Genomic DNA, 27,170 nt, shown 5'->3' with positions numbered 1-27,170 from the left:
TTTTGTGTAGTCTGAATTAAGAATGACTTTTACATTTTTAAAGGATTGAAAACTATAAAGAGAAGACTATCTTATTACCTATGGAAATCATATGAAATTCAAAGTTTAGTGACCAAAAATATAGTTTCATTAGAACAAAGCCAAGTTTATCTTTTTACATAATGTCTATAGCTGCTTTCATCCTATAATGGCAGAGCTGGGTAGCTGTAAGAGTTCATAGTGTTCACAAAGCCAAAAAATACCTACTATCTGCCAAATCAACCTAGAAGTTTGTTAAATATCCACTCTCAAGATTCTGACTCAGTCACTCTACTTTGGGGCTAAAGAATTGGCATATTTTAAATCACTCCCCCAAGAAACTGTGATTCAAGTTGTCTTCAGAACAGTGCTTTGGTGTGATACGGTTTTCAATGATCATTGGGGAAATGAATCTGAACCTAAGTATACAAATTTACCCATTTATCTCTGATACAGAACCCCTGAGTCCCATTATGTGTACTGAGCACTGGACTCAGGAATTGCTGGTGAAATGTTCTCCTCACTTTCCGTCCAGCTTCCCAGGTCTTGCTGATCTGTTAGGTACTGGTCAGCTGTTCAGGACAAGGGCAGGACAGATCTCCCCAAATGAGTAACAATAATAGTCCTTCAACCACTTTCCCTCCCTTACCCATCAGAGTCCAGGCCATCGCCGGAACAACGCAGGCTCACAGAGCTCATTGCAGGAGGCTGACAATCGACGCACACCGTGTACCCCTCTCGCAGGTACTGCATCCATCGAGTCAGGGGTCTGTTTTCCATAGCACAGTGATGAGTCAAGGACTCTGTCTTGAACTCCACACAGTAGCTGGATCAAAAAAGGGAACAATTCCATTTGCTGTCATTAGAGATGGTCTAGTACTATAAAAATCTCAGGAAGACCATACTCCCCAAGGACTTTTTTTTTTAAGATTTATTTATTTATGTATAGAAGAACTAGGGTACAGACAGAGGTGTGGGGGCTGAGAGGATTCACCAGAGACAGAGTGGGGAACAGAACAGGCAGACTGACTGAAATATACTGCTGAGGGGAGCAGTGGGTGAGACAGGAGAGGTCTGCTGCGCCATGTGGGTAGCTCCCTGGCCAGCCGGAGATCGAACTTGTGCTGCAGAAGCTGTGGATAGCTTCACAGTGCTGTGCTTAACCCCTTGCGCCACCAGGGAGGCCCTCCCCAAGGACTTTTGACAGGCTACATACAGAAGGTATGACCGGGCATCTTCGAAGGTTGCACAGCAGCCTGGAATGTCTTGTAAAGTTTCTCATTCACTGAATTTTGACAACATCTGACTGACAACTACAGTGAATCTTTTTGCTCTTTTTCAATCCACGATTGAACCATGTCTTCAACATGAATTTACAGAAATTTGGATATCCTATATCCTCTCTACTCTGACTACTAAGTTGTATGTGAAAATACATTTCAGTAGGAAAACAGTCCTTGGTAATGTTGCTGATATTTTAAGAATCAGTTGAACAGGCACTGGCCTTAGCCAGAGAACATGTGAACCCCAGGAGTGCAGTCTTGACTCCCAGGCCAGCACCCAAGCTTTTCTGGCCTCAAATGTTCCCTATACCCCCACTCAACTCACCAGTCCAATCTGGGGTAATGATATGTGTTTTGGTTTGAGGTCAAGCATCAAAGTCATGCCGGGCATCACAGAGGAAAGGGGAAGCTGAGATGTGTTTTTCTGTGGCAAAGGCCAGTGTCTCCAAAGCCATGGAAAAGTAATACTGAACATGTGACCAGGCTCTAAAAGCCCCAGGGCATCATCCAGACATGGGTGAATATTTTAGAGTCTTGTACTTAAATGCAACACAATTTTACAAACTTTTGTGGGAAACAAAACATAGTAAAAGCCCTGAATGTTTCATTTTTTATTCTAAGTAAGTTATACTAAGGGAGTTTCTTACTCATAGAAGCATAAATTGTATTAGTCTAGATTAAGACTGTTGGAAGCATCTGCTTTGAAAAAAGAATCTGACATTGTAAATGCTATTTATTAGGTACTTTTGGAAAGTGTACCTACAACCAGCTTCAGACAGCTTAACCCAGACATCTCTCCAATGGCATTTTCTCATGAAATTCTCATAATTACCCCATATGGTCAATAATAGTATTTTCACCTTCTGAGAAGGAAAAACTGAAGTTAGATAAAAAGGACAATCTATCTAAGGATAAATGGCTAGTGAATGGCAGTGTGAGGATCTGAATTGCAGCCACCTGCTGTCCCGATCTGAGAGCAGAAAAATGGACTTCAAGTGAGCACGGAGGTGCCTCCCAGCCTGTACCATTAGGTTTTAATAAGACATCTTCAGAGCTGGAAATGTGGATCACCCCAAAGAGAGTGGAGCTCGACTCCCTGCTCCCAGAGACTTTGAGGAGCATCCTCAGTATGACTGATGATAGCCTCTCATTTTCATACAGCATGTTTCTTGTTGGAGATCAGACCTCAGAGAAAAATCAAACAAGGAGAGACAAGTACTTTCCCAGCCCTGTGGTGGAGAATCATGTTTCACTGAGAGTCAGTGAGGAAGTAACAGGAGAAACCCACCACTCCTCGCTGATATTATGAGCTGACTTGACCGTACCCATGAAAAAATCTAAGTTAAAAAACAAAACAAAGGAAAACATGGAATTACCCGGCCTCCTCTGTGTCTGTAGACCAATGTGGAGATGCAGCTTGTCTTGCTCTTTCCTTGTTAAACGCAGAGGTAGTTATGAAAGCAGGGACTAGAAAAGAGAGTCATGTTGAACACGGGCAAGCAAGTACTCAGAGCTACATTTTCCAAACTTGGCTCCAAACCTGTCTAAATCACCCCATCTCTCAGTCTAAAGGGCTGTTGCACGCCATCAAGAGTGGAATGAAGCTACCGTACAGTGTCCCCAGGACCTAACTCCATCAAGATTGGCGGGTATTCAGTACACGCAGTAAAGGGGGGACTGCAGGCATTTAACATGCTTGTCTGCAGTACTCAATAACACTGTGTGGAAAGGAAGCCAGGGGCAAGGAAAAACAGCCAAAAGGAAATAATAAAGAGTGGGTGGGGGAACAGGAGGTAATAGATACTATGTAGAGAAGTGGGGGGATTTTTTTTTTCTAATGAAAGGAAGAAATAGAGAAGAAACTCGGTAAGAACAAGTAAGTGGTTAGAAGGGAAAGGGAGGGAAAAGGAGAGAGGAAGACTACAAATGAGAGAGCCCAGAGAATAGAAGGAGAAAATAAGACAATCAGCAAGAAGGGAAATGAGGAGAAAAAATAGAAGCGAAAGGAGTGGAAGGTGTGATCCCTGAGTCTTCCAGTTCCCTGGCAGCTTCCCAGACACCCTTATAGCTTGGGATGTGAGCAGCCAGCACAAAGCTCTCACGCCAACCTCGGGGAAGGAAAGTCAAAAAGTGACTCTCTCGTCTTCCTTTTGTTCCTCAAACACTCCCCCAACTCTGATGTTCGGGGTGGGAGAAAAGAAAAGGAGGAATTCTTTCCTCCATATTCTGTCTCCTCTTTTGTTTTTGTTTTCTTTGGGTGTCTCCTTCTTATTTTACCTCTTAATCTAGGGAGGCATCTTAGCCGTGTAGCACCTAGAGATAAATTCTTGATTCCACTCTGCCATCAACTCTTGAAAGACAAAGTTTTTGGTGTATCACTGTAGTCCGCACACATTTACACATTCTGCAGCGCCGGTTCGATCCCGGCCGGCTGACGAGGGTCCCACATGGCGCGGCAGACCTCTCCTGTCTGGCCTGCTGCTCCCCTCAGCAGTGTATTTCATCAGTCCGCCTGTTCTGTTCTCCGGTCTGTCTCTGGTGAATCCTCTCATCCTCCTGCGCATCTGGCCTGTACCCCAGTTCTTGTATAAACAAACAAATCTTTTTTAAAAAAAAATCAATAAATATGAATGTGAAGAATGAATGTGAAGAATGAATGTGAAGAATGAATGGGTCTACAAGTGAATGAAAGAAGTCACAGGATTGCCCCAGGTGCACAGGTTCCACTTCCCTTGGCCTCCAGTTCCTATTTTGAGTCTTCTGACTGAGATGGCTCAACAATCCTTCCTAGCTTTTGTTTCAGAAACTGACCATCCCAGAAAGGCACATTTCAGCTGATACTTGATGCTAAAATCATTCATCAATATGAACAAAATGGATGCTTCATAGATGCTTCCAGCCTGCAGATTCACTTTACCTGGCTCCTTACTGCCACAAGATGGCAGCTCTAATTCTTTCGTAGATTTTCTTAACGAAGGAGTCATTTTTGTATTACTGAGGAATATAATACAAGAGTGGCTAAATAGCCACTTGCTTCTAGGAGTTGCAAGTACTGTGCCTGGCTCAGGTGGTTTGGCACCTAATTTCTCCATTGTGAAAGTAAGCCACATCTAGATTGCACCTTGGAGACCCTGCTGCATGGCTCTTTCTTGCTGCACTAGTGTGTTAACTGTTTCCAAAAAGAACATTTAGAATATATCATGCATTCTAAATGTGACTGTGGCTTTTGAACTTCTAAAATCCACAGGAAGGCTCAAACAGAACAAGTGAGTACACATATGTGAAGATCCTTCTTTCTGCCTCATACATCAAAAACAGAAACATCTAAAGGAGTTTAGTTTTAATTTCTGTTCTACTGATACATTTATGTATTTATTTACTAAGTGAAGAATACATTTACTGCTAAATCCTTGTAGCATTATACTAAACTGTTTCTTTAGCTCAAAGCATTTATTTGATCTCCTAATTTGTCTTGACTATATTATTACAAAAGTTCAAAGTTAATGCACTTAGTGTACAGCTCAGAAAATAAAGAGATGTGTAAGTAAAGTATATGAATATAGTTTTTATATAAAATCCTTAGAGAAAGTTCTATAATAAAGATAAAAACTAAACATGATGCATGTCGAAGTTTCCAGGTACAATTCTAAGCATTTTTCTTGTGTTAAAGCATTTACTTCTCCAATCAACCTCTGAGAGAGACCTTATTTTTTCCCCATTTCACACAGGAAAATGAGGGAAATGTGGCACAGAGAGGTTAAGAAATGTGTTCTGTTATAAATCAATGCTATTTCAATTAAAAAAATTTTTTTTGAAAAAAGAAAATTTAGCATTCAAATGGAGGTGGGCTTAAAATGTATAATTCACACTAGATTGCCAAGATTTCCTCTGAAAGGAAGACTGTAAATGATCTTGTCAATTTTCCATATTGATTGCATGTTGAGATAATGTTTCAGATGTATAGAGTAAAATAAAATATGTAGTTAAAATTTAAAAAAAAAGAAATGTGTTTAAGGCTCATGTCTAAATGATGGCAGTATCAGGCAGTCTCCAAAACCATGCCAAGCTTGACTGCTTCCATTATAATGCAGAGACAAAATTTCATTATTTTACACAGCATAGTTCCTGGAAAAATAAAGTCAATGACTAAGCAGTAGTCCCAACACAGAAAATAGCTTTGCTTTGTAATACCGCCTACCCATGCTCAAGGTCAAGCCTCTGTGGTCAGCCATGCTCAGGGTCAAGTCTTTGTGTTCATTCCCTCCTGCAGGCCTGGGCTTGGTTTGGTAGCAAGTTCTATGGAGAGGGTATCCTTCTCCCTGGCACCAGTCTTCAATAAAGAATCCAGGAGCCAGATCGCCCGGAGGTGCCTGAACCAGCACCACTTTTTAATATTCCCCACAATTTAGATTTTCATTGCTTACAAGTGGTTAATAACTTAGAAATTATTTTTGCCTCCAGTCCCACTTCTGCTTATGTGCAAAAGCACGTAGCCAGGCGCCCCAGGACAAAGGTTCACCATAAATGCTGGTTCCCTTCCTTTCTCCTTACTGGCAACAATATTCAAATGTAATACATTCTTTGGCAGGCTATTTGACAACTTTTTCTGGCATCCTATCAGCCTACCATTGTTCAGTTTTTCAAAACTTCCACTTCTAAAAGCATGGCACCACACATATTTTCTTTGAACATGAAAGTAAACTTGCTTTGAGAATTTCATAAAGTCCTCTGACACAAAAGCAGGCTTAGAACCACAGGTTGGTAGACATAGTGTGAAAGAGGATAGAATGCAAGTTTGATAAATGATGCCAGCCTGAAAGCAGAGTTTCTATTAACTAACTGATCTTACAGATGAAAATGCATATAAACAATTGTCAGTCTGTGCAACAAACTCAGTGAACTTTCTGGATTTGGTTTTATGAGAAAAATATAGTCATGATATGCATTAAATTAAATAAGAAAGGGCCTCCCTGGTGGTGCAAGGGGTTACGCACAGCACTGTGAAGCAATCCCCAGCCTCTGCAGCATGAGTTCAATCCCCGGCCGACCAGGGAGCTACCCACATGGCTCAGCAGACCTCTCCTTGTCTCGTCCGGCCCCTCTGTCTGCCTGTTCTTCTCCCCACTCTGTCTCTGATGAATCCTCTCACTCTCCTGCACCTCTGGCCTGTACCCCAGTTCTTGTATGCATAAATAAATCTTAAAATAGTTAATTAATTAAGAAAATGCAATAGTCACTTGATCATTGTAAGATAGTGATTGCTTCTGTGATCATGTTTCACCACAGGCTTTACAAGGCCCTCTATATCTCTAATTACAGTTACCTGTGGTTGCAATGTTAGTTTAATGATGACAATTAGCAAGAAACACTACCACAGGGTGGGAGAATGCACATGATCTAGAGCCTTGAAATCCAGGTTTAAGCTCTGGATCTCAAGTGCTGTCACCTCTCTAAACACCAGTGTTCTCGGCCTAATGATGCCACCCTCCCTACCTCTATCATAGGCAGAATAATGCCCCTCAGACATATCCCTGTCCTAATCCCAGAACCTATGGATATGCTATGTTACCTGGCAAAGAGGTACTAAGGTTGCTGATGGAATTCAGGCTGCTGATCACATGACTTTAAAATAAAGAGGGTATCCAGGATTATCCAGTGTACCCCATGTAATCACACAGGTCTTTCAAAAAGTTGGCCAGAGGAATACGTGAGTACAGAAGGCAGGCACAGAGAGGTGTAACGCTGCTGGCTTAGAGAGAGAGCCATGAGGAAAGGAATTTGGGCAACCACAAGACAATGGAAAAAGCAAGGAAACAAATTCTCTCCCAAGGCCTCCTATACGGAAAACAGCCCGGCTGAAGCTCAATTTCAGCCCAGTGAGTCCCATGTCTGACTACTGACTACAGAACTAGAAGTAATACATTTGTGTTAAGTCACTAAGTTTGAGGTAAACTATTACCTCTAACTTTCTGACAAAAAGTCACACTCTTGGTGTTTTTCTCTAGACCATGTTTCCCTTAGTTTGAATCTCTTAATTTCAGCATCCTTGGCCATTTGGGGAAGCTGAGGCATTCCCAATTAATCAAGGCCTTGTTCCATTAGGATTAAAATTCTTCCTTGTATCTTCTCTTTCCTCTCCCATCTCACGGTAAGCAGCTAGCAGAAACCAGATCAAACCTTCAACACCTGGAAATCTCCTCAGTTAAATATGCAAGCTCCTCTTTATGGCTTCACTTTCCATATAACTGCAGGCCAGTTCTGCTAAGCTTCCTGCTCTTATATTCCTGCCTTTTCCAGGAAAAGGCAAGGAAATGGATTGCCTGCTTAAGTCTTCAGAATAGCCCTGCCTCACCCTTGATCATAGCCCTATGAGAGCCGGGATGGACTTCCATCCCACTGACCTGTGAGGTAATAAATGTGAGTTGTTTTAAGCTACTAAGTTTGTGATCATTTGTACAGAGGTCACAGAGACCTGATACACTCTTACAGGATTACTACGAAGAAGGAATCAACAATATCCAACTATCCACAGAAGTTCTGCTCTGCAACTGTGAAGGACTGGTGTGCCATGATGCTCTGTGAACAGGAAGTCTAGCGGAGGAGGGAGGTACACAGGCACACACAGCAGGACCCATGGTCCTGGTGGGTGCCCCGCTCCATGCTCCCAAACCAACCTGAGCACACTCTATCACAACACTCACTCAGCACCCGAGTTATAATATGCTGTGACATATTGGCTACTCAAATTTGTGTCTCCAAAACCTAGCATGGCACTGGCATGAAGTGTAGATGCTTAGTGAATCTGAAATTAACAAAACACAGAAATGAATGCATAGGAAATGGTATGAAACAGGGACAGGGCCCTAGGAAAACCCATAAAAATGGATTTTCATGTTACTGTTTCTCTCATTTCCCACTTGATTGCCCTTAAAATGCCATCATTTTCTAAGTGTATTCCACAGAACACTAGTGATTTAGGGAGTGGGACCTTGAGAGTAAAGGGTCAAATAACTGAGTAAAGTGGGAAAACATTCCGATTTCTTTCTTGAAGAATGAAAATGCATACTTACATAATAAAGCTTTGAAAAGTTCTTTGGTAGAGAAAATTGTCTCGCTGATTTACCCCACAGTTTGAAAATGAAGCCCGTTTTTTTTTGTTTTGTTTTGTTTTGTTGTTTTTTGCATTTAAGGAACTGCGCTTTCAAACAAGCAAGCATCCTTTAAATGATCCAACCTGCCACAGGGGACCAGTGAGGAAGCAGGTGTGGTTGTCATGAGGTTTGCGTTAGAGCAGTGTCTGTTCTCCAACATCAGGGAGCAGCAAATCCCCTGGAGACTTTGCCACAGTGCACAGCACCCCTTCCCCTTGCCCTGTCCCCTTTAGATGGTGGGTTCCCCGCATAGGTTACAAGTCTCACGCTGTGAGGAGCTTCCCTTCTCAAGTAACCCTTGTCCAAGTACCACCCAATAAAGCTGTGTGCCTCTCTTGGACACATTATTTTTCTACACCAGCCTCCAAATCCCTGGAACTTTTTATACCTCATCTCCAGGCCTCTCTGCCTGGGTAGCTCCATATTTCTCAGCTGCACCTCCACATCCTCAGGGAAATACTCTCCTGGTCAGCAGAAATCTGATTATTACCCACACCCACTGCTCTCACTTGCTTGGTACCAGTTGCACCAAATTACAACTATAATTTTCTGAGATTAATTTCCTAGGATTATCTGGTTATCATTCACCTCTCCCCAACATACAAACATACTAGGCTGTGATCTACAGCAGGCTCCCCATCAATTTTTCTAACCACTGAGACCCCATGAGCCAGGCAAGTGCTTGGCAACAAGTAGATTCTCAAAAAATATTTGTGTAGAACGAAAAAGAATAAAATGGCATGTCATGTTGGCATGAAAATGTCCAGATTCCTCTGAAAGCATATGCGCTTTGCTATCCTGGGATGTCAGAGTTTTGCCCTATCAGGTTCCATCTGTTCAACACAGGTATGGCCTTTCGCTTCTTTCTCTGAGCCTGACCCCTCCGACACTCACTCCACCGCCAGAATGATCTTTTCAAATCGCAGATCTGATTACATCAGCCCTAATCCAGCTGACTTGAGAGGAGAGAAGCGGGTGTTTTAAGAGGATCATTTATCAATGTTTAGAAATGTATAATATACTGGGCCTCCCCTGGTGGCACAGGCAGTTGAGCGCCGTGCTGTGAATGTGTCCGCAGCCTCTGCAGCGCCGGTTCCATCCCGGCTGGTGAGGGTCCCACATGGCGCAGCAGACCTCTCCTGTCTCACCCGTTGCTCCCCTCAGCAGTGTATTTCGTCAGTCTGCTTGTTCTGCTCCCCACTCTGTCTCTGGTGAATACTCCCACCCTCCCACACATCTGGCCTCTACCCCAGTTCTTGTATAAAATAAATAAATCTTTTTTTTAAAAAAATGTATAATATTCTTCCTATTTTCACACATGTGCAGTGAGTGACCATGAATAAATAGGAATCACAGTGAAATAGCTATTCTTCTGGACACTTAGCATCCTCTGCAAAATATCCTCATCCTACCTAAAGCTCTGTTGCCAGCTCCATCAAGTTCACTAAAGCCCACAATATGCATACCCATTACACTAAGTGCAAGCACAAGAGAAGGAGCCATTGGGTAATAAACACACTGAGGAGGGGTGGTGGGAAGGAGGACTTTGTGCAGCTACCAGGCCACTAATTCCTCCATTAAGCATTTCCGGTGCTTCTTATCTACTGTGGTGAGCCTGGCACATTTCCTATTGCTCACGGAACTTTCCTGTACAGCACGTGGCCCTTAATAGACAAAGACACGGAAAGTCATCAAAGGCAACAGAAGCAGCAACCGTGAAAACTCCGTACCGAAGGCGTGCCCGCAGTCCTGGCCCTGCGGCGTGGAGTAGTGCAGGCAGCCGGCTCTCTCTTCCAAGGGCGGGCAGGGCGCGCCACCGTTCCGGGGCTCCTGCTGCACCGAGCGCCTCCGCACGCGCACTGTGGGCTTGCACTGGTCCCCGCAACCACTCCAGGGGCTCCATTCCCCCACGATGCACGGGCGAGCTGAAAAACAACAGCAGGGGACGCTCATCTCAGTAACCCCAGCCGCATGTTGGGCTGCTCTTGCCAGCATCAGCGGTAGAGTTTAATCAGTAAATGGAGTTTTAACCCTCGTCAGGAGGGACACACAAAGCCTCTGCAGGCCCCAGTTGACGCTGACTCCACCCACCATAATGGTTAGCTGGTAACCTCCCCCAAGCAGGCAGATATTTCCGGAACAAGAAGGTGGGTCTGAGCCAAGGCCGCAGAGATGCTTTCGGAATACTTCCTCAAACTCCCAGGCTTAGGTCAGATCTTGCTCCTGTTTTCCCTTGATTTTAACTCTCACCTCCACATGCCGAGAAAATTTTTATTGTAACAGTAATACATATTCATTGGAGAAAACGTAAAGGAAAAAATATTTAAAAGAAAATGTCCTTCAGCCACCAAAAATCCCATCACCTACACAGGTCAATTCTTACTAGCAAATGTGCCTCCACAGGTATTTGTAAGGCCATACAAGGGACCCCTGCCTTAGGCTTCTGAAAGCTCTACCCTCATTCTCAAGGGCTCATAGACTCCTCAACTATGGGACTTGCAGCTAGAGATAAGCAACCTGGGCCCACACAGGTCAAGACTACTCGTGGACTTCCATGACCAGGCAGAATCAGGGCAGTTTGGGCTTTAGTCAGCAACCTGGCCAGACTGTAAAATCAATGTGGTTGAACATATACCTTTCCCATTTAAAGTCTTAATGAGTCTTCCATTTGTGGCAACATGGATGGAGTTGAAGGGATTATGCTAAGCAAAATAAGCCAGAAAGAGAAACATAAATACTGGATGGTGTCAGTTAAATACAAAGAAACCAAACAAAGGGTCAGACAAAGACAAACTTTAAAACTAACCCTTGAAAGCTGACCATAGACCTAAGGCATCCAGAGGGGGAGGGGGAGACATGAGAAGGGGGTGCAGAGGAAGGAGAGCACATTGGACTATGGATGCCTTGGTGGTGGGAGCGATAAGGTGACCACACTCCAGGAGCGAAATCCTACACTGTCAAGAAATTAACAAGGATGTAAAGCAATGGTACTTCATTTTAAAAAATAATAAAATTAAAATAAAGTCCTAATAATGAGTTTTAAAAATTAATTATTTGGGGGGCCGCCCGGGTGGTGCAAGGGTTAAGCCCTGCACTATGAAGCAATCCACAGCCACTGCAGCACAAGTTCAAACCCTGGCCGGCTAAGGAGCAACCCACATGGCAGAGCAGACCTCTCCTGTCTCGCCCGCTGCTCCCCTCAGCATCTGCCTGTTCTGTTCCCCACTCTGTCTCTGTTGAATCCTCTCATCCCCCGTATCTCTGGCCTGTACCCCAGCTCTTGTATGCATAAATAAGTAAATCTTTAAAAAAAAAAAAGAATTATTTTGGGACTTGAAATTGTATATAAGAACAAGAAACCAATGTACCTCTGAACTAGATGCCAGACCTCTTATCTTTCCCACAAAGTGGGCACCATATGAAGGTAAGAAAGAGAGTAAAGATAACTATTATTCTATTATTTTCCTTCACAATCACCTTCATTCTTTTGAGTTATAATATCTTCACCAAGAAAGCATCCCACTTCTTTACAAGTTTGATTAGAGCTTCTGGCAGTTTGTATTGGAAAACTTACTGTACCTCTCAGAATACTCTAGCTGAGGGTTCATGACTTTTGATCAATGTGTCATTTGGCAATGCATAGCAACCCCTAATGTGAAAAGGGTAACATGCAACATAGGTGTCTGTTGATGATTCAAAAATTTCAAACAGTTTTAAAATATTTTGTTAACCATCTAAAATTCCCAACTATCACTGATCATCTACCTGTTTGAGTAATTCATCTGTTGGGGGAGAAAAGGATGTTCTGAATGAACTCCACAAACACAGGTTTTATGGACTTTACCTCCATCCCAGACCAGAAATTCAAGACACCAAAGCTACAAATCCCATAATGCAATCACCACCAAAGGGAGGAATGCTGGGAACTAAGGGTGGAGTTAAGTAGCCGGGCTTGATATATAACCAGACATGTGAGCATTGGGGGTTTTTAGTTTTTCACAGACCTTCAGTGTGCTATTGGGGTCCCAGCTCAGTGGAACTGGTAGGACACATTCACCAACTTCTCTCTCTCTCTCTCTCTCTCTCTCTCTCTCTCTCTCTCTCTCTCTCCCTGGATTATTCCTTTCTTCATTTCCCCTTTCTGTAAATAAATCCTTTATTAACCTTTTTGTGTGTGCCTGGAGTTGAGTCTCATTGTAAGTCCCTTTAAGTGTGTGGGTGAGGAACCACACTCAGGCCAACCATTTCACATTGGGGTTGCCATGTAACACATCCACACTAGAATGAACCTTGTTAAGAGACTTGAAACTTCCCTCTATCTTCCATGTGCACATCCTTTGGAAAATCACCAAGTCACTTCCTGCCATTGTCTCATCTCCTTGACCCCTCCCTTTTTATTTTCACATTCCTATGATTTAATTGGTCCATAGGACCAGAAGGCATTGAAAGAGATGATAGGGGAGGAGCTGATTGAGAAAGACTCCTTCTCTACACAATTCTTTCTCCCCCAAATCTCTTTGCTAAGCCTAGCTAGCCATGCCCTGATGTGTTAGACTTGAACAACTTAACAATATACTTCTTTTGTTAAATACAATTGTTTCAAAGATTAATATTTAAGCATCACCATGAAATAAAACTTCGCCATAGCAAAGTGACCTTGGGTTACATTTATAGGCGTTAACATTAAGGGGAGTTTTCTAACTGAATTTAATATTCCAGTATTACTCTCTTATATCTAGTGCTTATTATTTTATTGTTAGATCCATAGATTAAGTCCTCAACTCACACCAAGAGTGAATCAGTTATTGTTCCTATTGGTTAAATTTTGTCCTTGGCAAATGCTAGATGCTGTTTTTCTTCTTTCAATAGCCCCATAAAGAGAATCGAGTGTTCTGGGACCCATCATTTCAAAGGTTTCATTGTAAGACAAAATGAAAAATGTTCTCATACAATATACGAGTAAAAAGGTACTCCACAAAATATTTTGAATTAGAAGATTAATCTGAAATTATTTGTTCCTATTCTGCATGAGTAATTCTATTCTTGGTTAACTTGTGAACTTTTGATTATATTTGGAATGTAATTCATTGTAGATCACAAGAGATCTCTGGTCATGGAGGTTAGGGGAAGTGCAGGAACTTCTGACAGATTTATTACCAGAAGTGATATATTATAGCACATGACACAAATTTCCTTTTGAACTATTCCATTAGCATTCTGTCCCCTTCCCACAAAAGCTCATCAAGTTTACATCTTAGCATATCGAATATACATTCTTAAAATCATTCTTCACATTTCTCTAGCTATTAATGGAGGCTGACAGACTATTTCCCAGTGAGCTCTATGTTCTCCTTTGACTCCAAATCATCACAGATGTCTTAATAGTTACAATTTTATGACATTCCATCCTTTTCAGGGGCAAGAAGCCTGGATTTAATGAGTGCCAAGAATCTTTGACCAACTCTTCTTTGTTTAAACTCATCATAATACTCGGGTTGATTTTCTCCAGAAACTGACCGTGAGATATGAATTTGAGTAGAAGTCATTTATTAGGTTAGTGATCCCTAGAAGTATACAAGAAAATGGAGAAAAGCTAGAGAGAAACAGGCATAGAAGAAAACAGAAAGATGAAGTTGACACCTAAGTTCTGACAATTGGCTCTTCATTCACCAGGAAGTAAGAGCATAGATGGATCCAGAGTGCAGGCAATTATCAAGGTCTTCCTGATGGGTCAGCCTGTCCCTGTTCCTTAGGAGTTTTCTGGTTATGAACTGTCCCCACCACCACAGTCAAAAGGAGAATGGCCAACAACAGAATAATCAATCTGTGCATAACAAGAATAAGGCACATTTTCTCATGTCTTACAGGGCTATCTGGCCATATGTAAGTACAATGACCTTAAAAGATGTACCACTGATTTTTATTTTTTTTTTTTAATATTAAATTTTATTTTATATTCCCCCATACAATTGCAAACGCCCCATTCTGACCCCAATCCTTCCCCTCCCGCCCCCCACCCCCCAAAAAGTGTCTCTGGTTCATAGTTTTTTGTTGATTTTGATTTTCACTTTCTTATATTCATTTTCCTGGTCCCTTATTTAAGTTTTCTAGATTCCTGCTATGAGTGAGACCATCCGGTATTTTTCTTTTTCTTTTTGGCTTATTTCGCTGAGCATGATCCCTTCCAGCGCCATCCATGTTGCTGCAAATTGCATGTGTTTATCTTTTTTGAATGCTGAGTAATATTCCATGGTATATATGTACCACATCTTCTTGATCCAGTCATCTATTTTTGGGCATTTGGGCTGTTTCCAAAGCTTAGCTATTGTAAACAGTGCTGCTATAAACATAGGAGTGCAGGTGTTCTTTGGAATTGATGTTTCTGTGTCCTTTGGGTAAATACCTAGGAGTGGAATTGCTGGATCATATGGAAGCTCTATGTTTAGTAGGTCCAGAAATCTCCACACAGCTCTCCATAGTGGTTGGACCAGTTTGCACTCCCACCAACAGTGCAGAAGAGTTCCTTTTTCTCCACATCCTCGCCAACATTTGTTGTTGCTAGTTTTTTTAATATGTGCCATTCTCACTGGTGTGAGATGGTATCTCATGGTAGTTTTGATTTGCATTTCCCTGATTACAAGTGATGTTGAACATTTTTTCATATGTCTGTTGGCCATTTGCATTTCCTCTTCAGAGAAGTTTCTTTTTAGCTCTTCTGCCCATTTTTTGACTGGATTATTTTCTTTGTTGTTGCTGAGTCTCATCAGCTCTTTGCAGATTTTTGTGATCAGTCCTTTATCATTAGTGTTGGGTGCAAAAATGTTCTCCCAGTTGGTGGGGTTTCTCTTTGTTTTTGTTATTGTCTCTTTTGCTGTGCAGAAGCTCTTTAATTTGATGTAGTCCCAGCTGTTTATCTTTCTCTTCACTATCACTGCTTTGGGTGATGTGTCTGTAAAGATGTCTTTGATATGCAAATCCCGTAGTGTTTCGCCTATATTTCCTTCTATGTATTTTATGGTTTCAGGTCTTATGTCTAGTTCTTTAATCCATTTTGAGTTGATTTTTGTGTATGGTGTGAGGTAGTGGTCAAGCTTCATTCTTTTGCATGTAGCGACCCAGTTTTCCCAGCACCATTTATTGAACAAACTTTCTTTGCTCCAATGCATAGTCTTTGCTCCTTTGTCAAAGATTAGTTGACCATAAATCTGTGGGTTTATTTCTGGATTTTCTATTCGATTCCATTGGTCTGTATGTCTGTTCTTGTTCCAATACCATGCAGTTTTGATGATTATGGCTTTGTAGTATAGTTTGAAGTCTGGGAGTGTGATGCCTCCATTTCCTTCTTTTTTTTTCAGTAGAGCTTTGGCTATTCGGGGTTTTTGGTGATTCCATATGAATTTCATCAATAATTGTTCTATTTCTTTGAAGAATGCCATTGAGATTTTGATTGGAATAGCATTGAATCTCTATATTGCTTTTGGTAGGATGGCCATTTTAATAATGTTTATTCTTCCAATCCATGAGCAGGGGATGTCTTTCCATTTCTTTGTGTCTTCTTCTATTTCTTTTAACAGTGTTTTATAGTTTTCTTTGTATAGGTCCTTTACCTCTTTTGTTAGATTTATTCCCAAATATTTGATTTTTTTTGTTTCGATAATAAAAGGGGTGGTTTTTTTGATTTCTTCTTCTTCAGATTTATTGTTTGTGTATAGGAAGGCTACTGACTTTTGCGTGTTGATTTTGTATCCTGCCACTTTACTGAATTGATTGATGAGTTGAATTAGTTTTTCTGTGGAGATTTTGGGTTCTCTATGTATATTATCATATCATCTGCAAATAATGATAGTTTGACTTCTTCTTTTCCTATTTGGATTCCTTGGATGTCTTTCTCTTGTCTTATTGCTCTGGCTAGGACTTCCAGTATTATATTGAAAAGCAGTGGTGAGAGTGGACATCCTTGTCTTGTTCCAGATCTTAATGGAATTGCTTTCAGCTTTTCACCATTGAGAATGATACTGGCTGTTGGCTTGTCATAGATGGCCTTTATGATGTTGAGGTATGTTCCTTGTATCCCAAGAATTTCAAGGGCTTTTATCATGAATGGGTGTTGCACTTTGTCGAAAGCTTTCTCAGCATCTATTGATATTATTATATGGTTTTTATATTTCTTTTTGTTGATGTGTTGGATAACGTTGATTGATTTTCGGATGTTAAACCATCCTTGTGCCCCTGGAATGAATCCAACTTGGTCGTGGTGAATTATCTTATGGATACATTGTTGGATTCTGATAGCTAAAATTTTATTGAGGATTTTTGCATCAGTGTTCATTAGGGAGATTGGCCTATAGTTTTCCTTTTTTGTGTTGTCCTTATTCGGTTTTGGTATTAGTGTAATATTGGCTTCATAGAACGTGTTTGGTATTGTCCCTTCCTTCTCAATTTTTTGGAAGAGTTTGTGAAGGATAGGCACTAATTCGTCTCTGAATGTTTGGTAGAATTCATTTGTAAATCCATCAGGTCCTGGGCTTTTGTTTTTGGGGAGGTTTTTAATTACCATTTCAATTTCGCTGCTTGTAATTGGTCTGTTTAGGTGTTCTATTCTTCTTTATCTAGGGTGATTGTAGAGTTGTAGGAATTTGTCCATCTCCTCTAGATTGTTGAACTTGTTTCCATATAACTGTTCATAGTAGTTACTGATTATTCTTTTGATTTCTGCTGTGTCCGTTGTGATTTCTCCTCTTTCATTTATGATTCTGTGTATTTGTGCTTTCTCCCTTTTTTCCTTTGTGAGCCTGGCTAGGGGTTTGTCTATTTTATTTATTTTTTCAAAGAACCAGCTCTTGGTTTCATTGATCTTTTGGATTGTTTTTTTAGTTTCAATTTCATTTATTTCTGCTTTGGTTTTTATTATTTCTTTTCTTCTACTGGTTCTGGGGTTTTTTTGTTGTTCTTTTTCTAGATCTTTGAGCTTCGAGATTAGGTTGTTTCTTTGAGTTCTTTCTTGTTTTTTGATGTGAGCTTCTATTGCTATATATTTTCCTCTTATTACTGCTTTTGCTGCATCCCATACATTTAGGATATTGGTGTCCTCCTTGTCATTCAATTCAAAGAATTTTTTAATTTCTTCTTTGATCTCCTCGTTAGTCCAGAAAAGATGTACCACTGATTTTTAAAAGCATAAATGACTTTGAAAATTCCTTTTTTTTTTAAGATTTATTTATTTATTTATACAAGCACTGGGTACAGTCAGAAGCGCGGGAGGGTGAGAGAATTTACCAGAGCCAGAGCGGGGAGCAGAGCAGGCAGAAGGACCGAGGTACACTGCTGAGGGGAGCAGCGGGCGGCAGGAGAGGTCTGCGCTTCATGTGGGACCCTCTTCCGGTGGCCAGGGAGCAGCCAGGAATCAAACTGGTGCTGCAGAGGCTGCGGGCAGCTTTACAACCCAGTGCTCAACCGCTGCGCCACCAGGGAGACCCCTGAAAATTCCTTTTAAACTCAGTGGCTTACCACTGAATTTAGAAAAAAATCCAAACTCCCTGCTGGGCACTACAAGGTTCTGTGTGGTCTGTGCCTGCCTCCCACCTGGAGGTACCCCTGCGATTGCCTCTGCTACAAGCTCCAGACACACTGGCGTCTTTACCCCTCCAATATACCAAGTCCTTTCACACATCAGACACTTCGTATAAGCATTTGCTCTGCAAATTCTCTAGGTCCCAGACGAATTATCTCCTCTTTAGAGAATCCTCCTCTTATCAACTGATCTAAGTAGTCTCCCAGGTCCTACACAAGTGCATGCAGAGACACACACATATCCCCACAAAATTACTTTTTCTGAGCTGAGTGTTCCTTACTTTCCAGCATCCCCATAATTCATAATTAAATATTTATGTGCTTTATTTTTATTTTATTGAGGTAACATTGGTTTACAACACTGTTTATGATTCAGAGGTAAGTTCTTACCTCTTCAATTGTATGTAACCACACCACACCCACCACCAAAGCCCCTATAACCCTTCATCTTAGTTCCCCGGGCCACCTCCATATCTTGCTCACCACCACCCCCCTCTGATAGCCTTGATTCTACAGTCTGACTTTAGAGTTTGTTATTGGTTTGTTGAATTTTTCATTTTATGCCTGGTGCTTAGCACATGGTAGGTGCTCAGTAAATGTTTGTCAAATGAATGAATGGACAAAATGGCATTGGGCAATTCGCCATAGACCACAAGAGCCACCACCTTCCTATAAAATGTTCTACATCAGAATGGACTTTGGTCCAGTCTTATCCTCAGAAACCAAAGCACTGGCAGAGGTTCCAGAAGGAAAGTTGGCAGAAGAGCAAGAACAGAAACTTCTATAGCCAAAATCATGGCAATTCCTAATCTGGGCCAGCGCTGTCTGGGCAGTCCTGGTGATGGTGGCCCCAGAGAGGGTCCAACAGAAGGAGCATTTTTTCTATGCCTTCAAGTTAAGTATATCCCACCTTCTTCTGGCAGCTACAAGACGTTCAAATTCTTTTTTTTTTTTTTTAATAGAGGCATGTTTTATTTATTTATTTATTTGTTTGTTTGTTTATACATGCACTGGTTACAGTCAGAAGCATGGGAGGGTGAGAGAATTCACCAGAGCCAGAGCCAGAGCAGGGAGCAGAGCAGGCAGAAGGACCGAAGTACACTGCTGAGGGGAGCAGCGGGCGGCAGGAGAGGTCTGCGCGCCACGTGGGACCCTCCTCCGGTGGCCGGGGAGCAGCCGGGGATTGAACCGGTGCCGCAGAGGCTGCGGGCAGCTTCGCAACCCAGCGCTCAACCGCTGCGCCACCGGGGAGGCCCCGTTCAAATTCTTTTTAATCCATTTATACCTACTGCCATTCCCACATCCTCAAAGTTGCAAGCTTCTTTCATTTTATTTTCTGTGGTGTGAAATGGTATTTCCTTTTATTTGATCCAAATTTCCGTCACTCAAAAATTTCAAAATATGGTGGGGGAAAAATCTGTTTATCTGTGCCACTCATGGACTTCCTGTTCCAGTAGGTTCCTGTCCCCCAGCATGGACTTCTTCAGGATTTTCACTCCACCTCTCAGACACATCTTATTCTAGACACTTCCTCTTCTAGAATTACCACTGGACTTTCTCCAAGTCCAATACAGCATTAGTGAGTTGGGGTAGCCAGAACAAGACACACTATTCTCCATCTTTAGACACCAAAGAGTAATTCAAAAGAAAAGTTTTCTAATGTTTTCTTGGTAGTGGCAAATGCACACACACACACACAGCAAAAAATTGAGCTGACAGCCAAAGGCTTTCATTTCATAAAAAGAATTTGGATTATTGCAGCTTAACATAAGGCCTTGCCCTTATTCTCACGCAGCAGTTTCCAGTGATCCTCTCAGAGACTGACTCCCCTTTGTAAGCCGCCCTGCCTACTGTTGCAGTTGGTTGTGCATGTTTCCTGGCTCCCTGCCACCCACCATCAAGCACTTTCTCTTTCATGTTCAGATTGTCCTAGTCAGGCCTAAAGATACATACTGTTTTACATTTTAGCTACAGCAGAACCATTTATGAACAGCTTTTGTTTCTAGACAGTCTATGGAAGGAAAAGGAAACAGCTCTATTATACCCTCCCCTCCCCCCCCATACATCCCATGGGACAGCATTTTTATATATATGTCACCTGCCTTTTTCTCTCTCCATATATATCCTCTCCCAAGGGATCTTGGCAAAACTTCTCTGAAAGGTGAGTGAGACTATATTGCCCAAGTGCCAGTTTACTCACTTAAAGTTCCAATAAAATGACTAAGTCATTTTTTTCCTCTTGTAGAAATCATGTTATCTAGTTTCTAGTGGTTTTTTTTTCTTTTAACACATTAACTGGACAAGTTTATGAAATGCTAACAAGACAGTAACATGAGCTGCCTCACTGGAAAAAATTGAATTTTATGTACCATGTAAACCCTGAAAAAAGGGTTCGGTGATACTCAGAAAGATAATGCTTTTTCTGGGTAGTGAATTTTCAGGTGAGTTGTTTCTTTTGTGCATTTCCATATTTTCTTAATTTTCAGCAAAAAAACCATGTATTTTTCAGTCTAGGGAGGGAAAATGTTATTTTAAAAAGGAAATGTGGATACTCCCAGATGGCAGTGCCCTCTGGAGTCACAGATAACATCCTGAGGTGGAGCAGCTGCACGTGTGTTTTGACAAACGTTATCAAGCAGCACCAGGATAGTCATGGGAGCTTAGGGAGAAGCAGGACACATTTTTGTTGTTTTCTGCCCTGATTTTTTGCACACAGTGAATGGGGAGAGATGACTCACATGCTCTACCAATACATATCTGGAGTCTAACCTGCAAAGTACAGAGCTTCTCCTAAAGCTTAACATCTCAGTGCCCAGGATTCTGTGCCTATAAAAGGAGACCAAAACATTCAGGAGGTTTAGGCTGGGAGGGGGCCTGACACCAAGGGAACACTGGGTAACACTACCCTCTGTGACTGTTGTCAGATCTGCAAAGTCAAGTCAATGGGGAATACTCATGCCAGGAGATGCTCATCTTTTCAACAGACAAAGGCGGGGGGGGGGCGGGGGCCACATATGGTCTCTAGAACACTGTGGCTCCATTACAGTTTCAACTTTCTAACCATCATTGACTGTGACATCCTTCCTTTGGGTGTGTTTTTGAAGCTCTATTTTCAAGCAGAACATTTCTTCTCCTCCAGAGATGAATGTCCACAGGTTTGGGCCCGTTGTTTTCCTAGATTCCTGATAAATCCACGAGAGGAAGACTGGCTTACATAGGCTACTCAATTTTTGTTCTGTTCTACTTGAGTTAATTATAACTCTTTCCTTAAGTGGCTCATCAAAAATAAATGCAATGTTAAATGCAGACTCTAGGGACCAGCAGAGAGATTAAACACTCGGCTGTTATGAGCCTGCTAAGGAAGCCTTCCAAGAAGTTCCTCAGGGAAAGGTAACTTGGATCTGATTCCCTCCTCTACCTACCCCCCAGCCCTCATCAAGCACAACCAATGGAAACTTTTCTATCCTTTTTGTTGGGGAGAGAATATTACTGGTTATGGAGATATATCACTGGTATTGAAACACAATGTCGTTGTGAGATTTTCTGAGAGAGTTTCAGAAAAGACTCTCTGGGGCAGTTTAGTAGTCCTATAGATGCAAAAACTTATTTTCAATTTCACTGAGTTTGGAAAAATAACCAAAATGTTCTATTTAGAAATTCTAGTATTTCATGTCTTAGCCTATCAAGTAAAAATAATGTGTTCATCAAGATGGAAAGATCAGAACAAATAGAAAGTATGCTTAGTTCTACTGACACAGTTACATTTTCATTCACATTTAATATACTTCGTTTCAAAAAAGCTTCATGCAGCCTCAGTAAGTAACACAGCAGAAGAGACTCCAAGAAGGAGAATGGTTCTAGGCAAAGAGAGCAACCTGGGGCTCTGAGCTGTTGAGCCTTAATTATCTGGGAATAAGCAACACCCATGAACTGACACAGAGAGAAATGACTGACGGCAGCCTGGCATTTGCTAAATGTGGGTCCAGAGCTCACTCTGCCGCCCATTCGTGTTCACTTGAGTAATGGGATAGCCCTCTGAGAGTCTCAGTTTCTGCACCTGTAAAATCCTAATACAAGCCAACACTGCCTTTTCCTAACCCCCAGAGTCAGTATGAATGGACCCAAGCTGAATGGACTGAGGTCTCAGCTCCATCTTGCCCTTCACTCTAACCTTCTCCTGAGGCATCCCCCAAGTGGCCAACCTCCCATTGTCTCTCTTTTCTTCTTCCCTTTCCAAGAAACTTCCAGTGCAGAGAACTTAACCAATGAGGGGCCTGTGCAATCCTGTGTCTGCTTTGGCTTAGGTCTGTGAGATGCTGCATTAACTCCCTGGAGAAGGGCACTTAGAGCTCCAGAATATGCTCCTTTTAAAATTCCTTCAGACTCCATTTCTTTTTCTGGTTTATTTCTTTGGCCCACCTCTTCTAGTTACAAAGTTGCTATGATTTCTTTCTGAGTTCTTCCCAAGATGGTAAGATCATCTCTCCTTACCCTGATAATTCTTCCACTCCAAAATAAGCTCTTTGTTTTACTATTTCAACCTCCCTGACTGAAAACAAGGGATTTATTTTTGTCCAAATAAAGATCGAGGATTTTGGAACTGCTCGCGACACAGTAAGATCTCACTAGGAAGCTGTTGTCATCATAAATCTCGCCTCTGTCTCTCCATCCCTCTTCTGCGCTGCAGTCTCTCTATATCTAACTGCATCACTATCTGTCTATCCTCTTCCCCACTTGAGCCTCAAGGCCCAGACTAGTGTCTGGCACAAAAGACTAATACCCACAGGTAACGTAGCAACCATGCTATGTTTTCCTGTTAGAATTCTTTTCCTAGTAGAGACCTTTCGTTCATTCTCCAAGACCAGGTTTACTTATTACTTCCTCTGGGAAATCTTGCTTGAATTCTCTGGGTCTTCTGAGTTTTTCCTCTCCAGTCTCCCAGATCCCTTAATTGGGCACTAAGTATGTTGCAGTTGTTTGTACATGTGTGTTCCTGGCTCGACTATGAACTTCTAGGGACCAGATACTGTCCTCATCATCTTTATAACCCTGTGCTTACCGGAGGTCAGGACACAGTGTCTAGACAACAGAAATTCTGTATTCATCTTTATGATGTTGGTAACCCCCTGGAAGAATGATCCGACCTCAGTGAGGCTGAACTGGACAGAGTCAGGTATCTATGGCAAATGGGAAGTTAGGTGGGATGCTGCTGGAGGGGCTAGGATGCCTGGCCTGAGGGCACTGCATTTCCTAAGTAACTAACACTTCGTCTTAATTTAGTAGAAAGTACCCTGGCCTTGGAGCAGAAGAGGGAAAGAAGCTTACACAAAAAGATCAGTATTCACAGGTAAATCATTAACTTTTGACGAACATCAAAAAAATCTTCATGTTTTTCAACGGTGTTCTTTCAGCAGCTGGCTTGGGTGATGGTCCTGCCATGGGCTGGCTGCACTGGCAGCAGAGAGGCAGAAAGGGGCTCCTCTCTACCCATCATGCAGTTCCCCTGGCAAAGACACAGGCCCAAGGAACTCACCTAGAAAGATGCTGATGATCCTACAAAGCTGGGATCCTTGAGGTCAAAGTGGTTCAGGGCATTATGTGATTAACGGGGAATGGGGTAACTTTACTTCTAGAGCTGGCTTCTCACAGGTATGCTTTGTTCTTCAGGAACGTGACCTATTTCTTCCTTTACATTTCAACTTAATTAAATCAACCACTATAGAGTCCTTACCAGGGTGGTTATACTGTGAGAAATTTAAAGATGAAAAAGACAGCCCCTAAAGGAAAACTGGCAAGATTAAAATATAATAGGCACCCTAGGATAAACGTTTTTATATCATGCTATATAGAGAAATTGAATTCAAAGAATACATGGAATACGTCCTGTGAGGAAGGGTCTGTGCTAAATATTGGAGTCTAGAGGTGAAGACAACTGTAGTCCTCCAAGAGACTGCTCTCCAGAAGAAAGTACTTTCCTAGAGCAAGTCCTCCACACAAAGTGGGGTAATGACACATTCCCCCCAACTCCCATCATCCCTCATAGGTCCCTAAGATGCTCCAGGAAAAGTGGTAGGGCCTGACCCAGGGTGTGCCCCTGGAACTGCCAGTGCCAACTCTAGTGAGGTGGAGTTCCTGAGTTGGAAAATTCTTCCAGCAAAGGTGGCCCTGCCCCCTTCCAGGAGAAGAAAGGTTCTAGCTCCTTCCATACTCTACGGGGAAGAGGTGCTTGGAGAACTAAGTCTGGATGAATTGGACTGGAAAATCCCTAAATGGAAGGGGTTGGGAAAGCCGAGTGTGGAGGGAGAGTACAGTGTGCACCTAGATCGTGGGAGCTGGAAAGCCCTAGGGTAGATGGAATGGAGTGTACCCAGAGGAACTTAAGATGAAGGGAGCTGGGAGTACCTGGATGGAGAAGACTAAATGGGCTGGGATAGAAGGGCTGGACCCATCAGGATGGGTGGGACCTGGAGACCCCGGCCTCTGGAAAAGTGGTGCTTGGTGTGGGACCCTGTACCCCTTGGCTGTAGACGAACAACCAAGCGTCCCACCCTCTGCCAGCCACCCACCTGGGCACGCTCTGGCGTAGTCGAAGCAGCAGTCCCCAATGAGGCGGCAGGCTTGGTCGCAGAAGCATGTCCCGTAGACCCTGTCTAGCCTCCAGCCTTGGGCGAAGCAGGAGGGGTCCCTGCCGGGGCAGCAGCGCCCCGCCTCCGTGCAGCCGGCCAGGGCCCGGGGCCACAACCCCGTCAGCGCGCACAGCGCCAGCCACAGGGTCCTCATGGCCAGCACTCCGGCGGCGCCCGCGGCCGCACAGACCTTCGCGGCGAGTGCTGCGCTCCTCGCACAGCGGCGGCCCGGAGCAGCCCGAGTGGCCCGCGAGGCGCAGCCCTGCCCGGCCCTGCCCGGCCCTGCCCCGCGCCCGGCCCCGCCCCCGAGCCCGCCCCTCCCCATCCCTGGCCGCGCGCCGGTCCCGGCGCGGGGAGGGTGCAGCGCCCGCGGCTACCCGGGGGAAGCTGACGCCGCTCCGAGGGGGCGTCCCGCAATCAGCTCTCGGGACACCAGCCCTCTCCTGGCTGCGACCCCGCGAGCGCCCTCCCGGCCCGCGGCCCAGAAGAGTCCTGGCTCCCCAGCAGCCCGGCCTGGGTGGCCACATTCCCTGGCCTCCTAAGGTCTGGGCGCGCGTTAGCTAGTGGGCATTTTTTTCTAGAAAGCCGGGCGACGAATAGCACTTGCTGCGCAGCAAATAATCTCAGCAGCACAATGAGAGGGATCACCCTGACTTCCCTCCCGCCAGGAAAGCCCAGTCTGCCTTTTTTTTTTCCGGGGCAGGCCCCCCAACCTCCAAAACACACCCAACACCAAACCACCACCACGCCCCCAATACACACACACCTGCCTCCCACTCCCCCCCCCTCCCCCCAGCGAGGAGGCAAGAAGAAAGAAGTATCTTTCTGCAGCGTTTTACAAGGGACGTTTCTGCTCCAGGAACATGCCATTTTGCTACAGTGAAGAGGCATTTGATGAATGTGAAGGAAAGGATCAATAAAATATAAATGATTTTCTGCTTTCTATTAAGATTTCCCAAAAGAAGTGTTGCTTAGTGATATTTTAGATATAACTTCCACTTCAATTAAGTGCTGCCTATCCGTTATGTATTTCTTTCTCCCTTTCTCTCCAAATATATTTTCTGCACCTTACTCTATTTATTAACCAAAAATTATCCGGGAAGTCTAATTACATTTTATGTTCTTACGTTGTACTTTTAACTATTACGGGTTTTGTGAGAAATTTGGATTTTCAAGTTTTCTCATAAAAATACTTCTCGCGGCTTTTCTTTACTCTTTAGAGAAAACTAACAAGTTAAAAAAAAAAACTTAACAAAAGTAGTAAAACAATAAAATAATCAAGCAAAAAGAAAACCAAAAAGTTGTGAAATGCAAAGATTTCATACTTTATAAGAATTGCATCTTACAAACTCTAAGTTTGACAAATGAAGACCGCAATCCTTTTCTCATTGTCCAAGGAAAAAACATTTAAAAACAAAGAAAAATTCTTTCTTTGTGGTTATTCATACAAATAAATTTCAGGATTGGAATTTTTTTCCTCTTTAGGTAAGCCTCTCGTTTGTAATTTCACTTAATAATATATACTTTATTTTTTATATCTTTAGTTCTTGGTAATGGTATGAAATAACTTTGTCAGCAAATTATACCCTCTGCCCTTTACCTGTGTTGTAGGTTTTATTAGCAATTTTGTACCAACTCATTCATGCAACTTACCTCCATTTATTCCCCAAGACTGTCTGCTTTATAAAATCCCTCTAGCTAGTGATTTATTCTGTAATGCCACATGAATCTGGAATTGTTCCCCCCAAAATGTAAAGGAAAATGACCCACTAGCAATTGCATTTATAGGAATTAAAAAAAAAATAAAGTGATACAGAAAGTGGAATAAGATAGCTTCCAGCTTAAGTGAATTAAAAATATGCCAAATGCCTGCTCAAATACCATTCCTCCCACTCCTCTTTTCCTTATACTCAAACAAAATAAAAAATCAAAACCAAAGTTGGTAGTCCTCAGGAGGTTTGGGTCTAGTTATTTGTGATCTCTGACAAGTGTCACCTCAGCACAGAATACAGAACCCTCTTGAGATTGCTCTGAGATGCTTACAGAAATGAGGTGATGGGGTAAATGAAGCACAAAGGGGGCACTAAATATCTACTGGTGTCCTAGTATCATCAAACTCTCCTGTCACAATGTAAGTCTAAAATCAAGTAACAAACACCCTGAGCTTTAATAGTATGAAAAATAGGGGAAATTACAAAGTTGAAAAAGGAAAAGAAGGGGGAAAGAGGATGCAAATAAATGAATAAATGATTGCTACTTTAATGCCAAACATAAAAGGAAGCTTTTCTTCCGTGACATCGAAAGAAACTCACTATCTCAAGTTAAAACTTGTACTGTCTTGAAAACACCATGGCTGGGCTAGCAGGCCTAGCAGAGGAAGTAGTTCTTGCAGGACCAGTTAAAACTGGGGGGACACTAACATTTCAGGTAATGAAGTTCACATCCTTACTGGAACTCCGTACAGTCAAATATAATAATCGGTCACTTTGTTTTCCATGTCTTATAGGTGTTTGGAGAACAGA

General features: G+C 42.6%; 1 protein-coding gene across 1 annotated transcript in view; it reads right to left on the bottom strand.

The window, feature by feature from the left end:
* SBSPON (somatomedin B and thrombospondin type 1 domain containing) overlaps positions 1-24,817 on the bottom strand; it is a 29,482-nt gene extending 4,665 nt beyond the window's left edge. The window contains exons 1-4 of the mRNA XM_037505373.2: positions 24,589-24,817; positions 10,183-10,377; positions 2,678-2,768; positions 668-844 (exon numbers count right to left, since the gene is read on the bottom strand). Coding sequence (XP_037361270.1) covers positions 668-844; positions 2,678-2,768; positions 10,183-10,377; positions 24,589-24,802 — 677 coding nt within the window. The 5' untranslated portion in view covers positions 24,803-24,817. The remainder of the gene's footprint in view (positions 1-667; positions 845-2,677; positions 2,769-10,182; positions 10,378-24,588) is intronic.
* Positions 24,818-27,170: the final 2,353 nt, after the last annotated feature.

This window comes from Talpa occidentalis, unplaced genomic scaffold (assembly GCF_014898055.3).
Source record: "Talpa occidentalis isolate TD23 unplaced genomic scaffold, MPIMG_talOcc4v2.1, whole genome shotgun sequence".
In the NCBI taxonomy this organism is placed as follows: Eukaryota; Metazoa; Chordata; class Mammalia; order Eulipotyphla; family Talpidae; genus Talpa; species Talpa occidentalis.
This window is presented reverse-complemented; position numbering and strand designations above follow the sequence as displayed.